Here is a 6,000-nt window from a genome sequence, read left to right on the forward strand (position 1 = left end):
CTTCACTGAATGGGGGAGACAACCTGGGGACAAAATGATGTGGAAAAAGCTGAAGTACCCAATGTTTTTTTTGCCTCTGTCTTTACAGACAAGGTCAACTCCCAGACTACTGCATTGGGCAGTACAGTATGGGGAGGAGGTGAGCTGTCCTCAGTCATGAAAGAACAAGTTCAGGACTATTTAGAAAAGCTGGACGTGCACAAGTCCATAGGGCCAGATGCAATGCATCTGAGAATGTTGAAGGAGTTGGCTGATGTGATTGCAGAGCCACTAGCCGTTATCTTTGAAAACTCGTGGCAATGAGGGGAGGTCCCGCACGATTGGAAAAAGGCAAGTGTAGTGCCCATCTTTAAAAGACAGAAGGAGGAGGATTCAGTGAACTACAGCCCACCCTCATCTCAGTCCCTGAAAAAAATCATTCAGCAGGTCCTCAAGAAATCCATTCTGAACCACTTGGAGGAGAAGGTGATCGGGAACTCAGCATGGATTCACCAAGGGCAAGTCATGCCAGACCAACTTGATTGCCTTCTATGATGAGATGACTGGCTATGTGGATGTGGGGAAAGCAGTGGCTGAGATATATCTTGACTTTAGGAAAGCTTTTGATATGGTCTTCCACAGTATTCTTGCCAGCAAGTTAAAGTATGGGTTGGATGAAGGACTGTAAGGTGGATAGAAAACTGGCTAGATCATCAGGCTCAATAGGTATTGATCAACAGCTCAATATCTAGTTGGCAGCTAGTATTAAGCGGAATGCCCCAGTGGTCTGTCCTGGGGCCGGTTTTGTTCAACATTTTCATTAATGATCTGGATGAGGTTACACGCTCAGCAAGTTTGCAGATGACACTAAGCTGGGTGGAGTGGTAGATACGCTGGAAGGTAGGGACAGGATACAGAGTGACCTAGACAAATTGGAGGATTGGACCAAAAGAAATCTGAGGAGGTTCAACAAGGACAAGTGCAGAGTTCTGCACTTAGAACAGAAGAATCTCATGGACTGCTACAGACTGGGGACTGACTGATTAAGCAGCAGTTCTGCAGAAAAGGACCTGGAGGTTACAGTGCACAAGAAGCTGGATATGAGTCAGTGTGCCCTTGTTGCCAAGAAGGCATATTGGGCTACATTAGTAGGAGCATTGGCAGCAGATTGAGGGAAGTGATTATTCCCCTCTATTCAGCACTGGTGAGGCCCCATCTGGGAGTACTGTGTCCAGTTTTGGGCTCCTCATTACAAAAAGAGTATGGACAAATTGGAAAGAGTCCAGCACAGGGCAATGAAACTGATTAGGAGGCTGGAACTCATGACCTATGAGGAGAGGCTGAGGGAACTGGGTTTATTTAGTCTGCAGAAGAGAAGAGTGAGGGGGAATTGGATTGCAGCCTTCAGCTACCTGAAAGGGGGGTTCCAGAGAGGATGGAGCTAGGTGACAGAACAAGGAGCAATGGTCTGAAGTTGCAGTGGGGGAGGTCTAAGTTGGATATTAGGAAAAACATTTTCACAAGGAGGGTGGTGGTAAAGCACTGGAATGGGTACCTAGGGAAGTGGTGGAATCTCCATCCTTAGAAGTATTTAAGGCCCAGCTTGACAAAAACCTGGCTGGGATGATTTAGTTGGTAATTTGAGCAGAGGGTTGGACTAGATGACCTCCTAAGGTCCTTTCAACCCTAATCTTCTATGTTTCTCTGATTATGTTTTCTTCACATCCATAAAGGACGGATAAGCAAAAAAAAATCTTAAATTCTTCCAAAACTAATGGGGCTACCCAGTTAGTACTAATATGGCAAATTACCAAGTACCAACAAACCATGGCTATGTTTGGAAAGAGTGTTATAAGATACATCCAGTGTAGAAAGCAGAACAATGCCAGCAGCCCCACTCTGTAGTAATTTTTCCATTGCTCTGGTTTAAGAAAAACTTCTGTTACAATAAACATGAAATTTGGGAGGGGAGGGAGAAGTAGCTTGTAACATAATCCCACCCAGATCTTGTAATAAAATTCACAATCGCAGGCTTACATCAAAGGTCAGTAGGAGAATAGAACTGAACAAGTTTGTATACATATTGTGTTTTAAATAGACAGTTGTCCAGCAGGTACATTTCACACAGCAACTTCATTCCTAAATCCTGCCACTATAGCAGTTTTGTCTAGAATAGGATAAGAGGTGTGTTAACATATTTGAAAGTCCAGGGTAGATGAGGCTTTTAAGGGTCTGTCTTTTTTAGAACAAAACATATTCTTTACTCAAGTTAGGTAGCACATTAAAATAACAATGAAGACATGGCAACTTGGTTTGGGACTTGGGTTAGCAGTTTGTGTTCAAGGCAATAGGGGAGCCCGGGGTTGAACTTGAGCTGCTAACCTGAGATACAAGCCAAGCTGCAATGTCTCCACTGCTATTTTAATTCAAGTTAACTAACCTGCATTAACACTTTTTTTTTGGGGGGGGAAGGTAGACTTACCCTAACACGTACTAAGCTGCTCAAATTTTCAACCAAATTAGCCTGGGTTAGAGGCAATGTGCCTTGTCCATACCACACTTTAAAATTAGATAGCATGTGCTAATATCATACCTTTATATCTTACTGTAGACAAGGCCTCACTTGATCAGTTTAACAACAATTAAAGGATACACCTCCTTGTATGCACTAGACTTTTCAAACTGTTAGTCTGAATGTTAAACTACACAATATCTCTACCAGCTGTACACATGGTGTATTCTACTAGCTTCAGTTTACTTTGTGATTTCACTTTTGAAAATGTTATTGGAACTTGAGAATTTAATAATTCCTCTCCTATTGCAATTGTATTTATTTATATATTTGTATTTATAGAGAGCTGAAAGAAAGCCACCATAGACATAAATGATGATACAGGATATCTGTTCCTACCTGGTACTTTTTCTCCCAAGATTGACTCATAAAGACCAACAAATACATTAGCACCACATTCTGAGAGCTTCGTCACATGCAGGTTTATATGACATTTCATAAGAAGATCATTGGCGACATCAACCCATTCTATAAAAAAAAGTTAAAACATGTAAATAATTCAGCTAGAAAACCTAAGTACAAACCCTGGCTATATACAGTGTGATAAAAGCAGATTCCCAGCTAAAAGTTTATGTAACAGTTATATGCCTACTAAACAAAAAACACCAAGTTTGTTTTCTGACTGCATAAACAGGGAGCTTCAAATCGCATGGAAGATTTATCAAGGTCCAATACATTACTCACACAGTAGTCTCCTCACTGTCCTCCAATAATTTATTAATCTGTGTTACATTAATCTAACAGGCAACTCTACTCACTTAAAGCCCAATCCTCCATTCCTTTACTCTCTACTCTCACTAACCTCAATAGCAATCATAGAGGATTTGGAGCTTAAAGTTTGTCTTTAGGGGAGCCATGGTTTGCAAAATGCAGGAGCAGAGCATATCTTGAAGTGACATAATTTGATATCTTCTTTAAACTTTTGTGGAATCTGACTTTACAAACATCCTCATCACTAGCTTGAAAGATGATGATTCCTTTGAATCCTATGTGGTTATTTTTATTTATTGGTGTGGGAGCAAAAGACATGAGTGAAAGACAGCCCTGCATTTTCACCGCACAGTGAAATAATCAGATGGGGTTCCGGGAAAGGCTTTTGTGCCTAAGCCCTTCATCCCCCAAGTTGTTTTTCATTATTTCTTTCATTATGGGAAAACTCTGTATCCTTTGTTATTTGGTCAGAACAATAGAGTGGGATAATTAAGTATAATATGTCCGTTGATCTGACAATTCAAAAAGTTCTATCGTTACTGATTAAACAAACAATACTACAATTTGTTTCCTTATATTAGAGATCTGAAGTTTATGGCAATGTTCCTGTAAGCCATCCGCATACAGAATTTCCATTAATTTTAAGAATAGAGGGATCCAAACTGCTTAAATCCATCAGGCCAATTTTTGGTATTACAGCGTCCCTGCAGAAGCCAAAGAGCAAAAGCTACCTTTAATGCATATTTTCCCCAATCCCACCATAATCCATACATTGCAAACATCACATCAAAGAGTGCAGGATAATATTTATGTCTACTGGCCTAGTACATCAAGTAATTTTATGTGGATTTTTAAAAAATGTTTTGCCAATATATAAAGGAATTGTTTATATAAGTATACCAATGGAGATGGGCTATTAGAACATGGATGGGACTTGGGCAGCAGCAGCAGTTGTACTGTATAAATTGTGTAGTTTGATTTCTGTCAAGTTTCAGGCAGAAGCAGACAAACAGTTACCAACCACCAGATCCTCCTGTGAAATGCACGTGCTGCCTTACAGTCATGCCAAAGAGAGAAATGGAGGGTGGAAGGGAAGTGCACAGATGAGCATGGGAGAAGCAAGGTTGTCACCTAGGCAGCAAGATGTTCAGCATGGGAGGATGAGCAGAAGTTTGCTGGTATGCCTTCTATTGGTCAAGAGAGACAAGTTAACTCCATCCCCTGCCAGCCATGGTACAGGGCAAAGACACACACACACTCCTCATTTCTGTCTCAACATACAAAAGGTTTTCTGCATCACCCAATAGTTTTGAACATCTTTAATTAAGAGGAAAGAGTGGCTGAAACAGGAAGTTCAGCAAATTGCAGTAAGCAGAGCAAATTGGTTCTAGCGCTGCAAGAGCCTGCCAGTGTCCTGATGTGATTTTTTTCCTCCATAGGCTGACGCATATCCATGTTTGCTCACAAAACACTTGCCCCTGTTTCATTTTCACGTGTATTCAACATTAGGAAATTAAAGGATAATTCTTGGTTGTTTAATAATCCTTAGGGTAGGTGGCCAAATAGCTTGTTTCATTTTCAGTATGAACATGAACTGAGGTCAGCTGGGGATTGCTCAGCAAAGAAAGCGCCTGAGAGGCTGTAATGAAGTCATAAGCCAAGAAAAATATAACATTTTTTGTGATCTAGGGCGAATAAGACTGTAAATACTGCCCTCACCAAACACTGCTCAGACAGGAGAAAAGACAATCTCCCACCTCGCCCAGCACAGGACCAGGACAAAAGCAGGAGGGGGATATTTACTGATTTTACTTCACTTTTTAAGTAAGCAGCACTTTGAAGACAAGGTGAGAGGCCTCCCTGCTACATAAGCCACCCCCAGCTCCCTCACCCAGGCCGAGCTCCAGAACAAACGTCAGCGACTCAGCCCAGCTCAAAGGCCTACCGGGGAAATGAGAGAGCGGCTCCTACAGACACAGCCCGCCTACCTCCCGCGGTCAGTAGGTCGGTCGGACAGACGGACGGGTAAGTAAACGGGAGAAGCCCCCGACCCGGGTTCGACTCCCAGCGCGGCCTCACGCTGTGTAACCCGCGGCCTGTCACTGGCCGTGCCTGTGCCCAGACTGTACGCTGGAGGGAGGGGACACAAAGCGTGTAGAGCCAGCTAGGATAGTGGAAAGGGGCCAGGTAAGTAGCTAGACTCTAGGGACAGGGCACAGCCTCCCTACCCCCACATACAGAGCCCTCCTGCCCCGCCCGTGGGGCTCCTTTTCCGCCGCCCACCTTTCTCCTCAGGGCTGCCCATGCTGCTGTGTTCGCTGGGACGCGAGACTCCGAACTGGCGACTCGGGAGCGCGCCAACCAGCCCGCCCAACAAACAGCTCACCTCCCCCTCCCTTCACTCACGGTCCAGGATATTTAAATACCGCGTCCCAGCTCCCTCTGCACCGATTGGTCACCCGGCGCCGGAAGGGGTGGGACTTCCTGCTGGGCTTTCCCCGTTGTGTATGTATTTTGCGTGTTTTTTGTTCCCACTTTCTACCCGCCTTCGACTATTTCGGGGCTTTTTAAATACATTGAACAGATTTATCATTATTTATAGTTAGCCTCCTGTCGCCATGGAAACGGGTAGAGGGGCGGGTCCTCCTGCTGCGCCGCGAAGTAACGCGGGCTTTATATTGGGTCACGTGATGATGACGATGGTTTCCTTGGCCTACCCGGTAGCCGCCCGTAGGGGT

General features: G+C 43.9%; 1 protein-coding gene across 2 annotated transcripts in view; it reads right to left on the reverse strand.

The window, feature by feature from the left end:
• CEP95 (centrosomal protein 95) overlaps positions 1 to 5,623 on the reverse strand; it is a 30,049-nt gene extending 24,426 nt beyond the window's left edge. For both annotated transcript variants that reach the window (XM_067547347.1, XM_067547346.1), the window contains exons 1-2: positions 5,546 to 5,623; positions 2,891 to 3,019 (exon numbers count right to left, since the gene is read on the reverse strand). In XM_067547347.1, coding sequence (XP_067403448.1) covers positions 2,891 to 3,019; positions 5,546 to 5,567 — 151 coding nt within the window. In that variant the 5' untranslated portion in view covers positions 5,568 to 5,623. The remainder of the gene's footprint in view (positions 1 to 2,890; positions 3,020 to 5,545) is intronic.
• Positions 5,624 to 6,000: the final 377 nt, after the last annotated feature.

This window comes from Emydura macquarii, unplaced genomic scaffold (genome assembly GCF_026122565.2).
Source record: "Emydura macquarii macquarii isolate MOO-44397 ecotype Brisbane River unplaced genomic scaffold, CSIRO-AGI_Emac_v2 contig_1230, whole genome shotgun sequence".
Classification (NCBI taxonomy): Eukaryota; Metazoa; Chordata; order Testudines; family Chelidae; genus Emydura; species Emydura macquarii.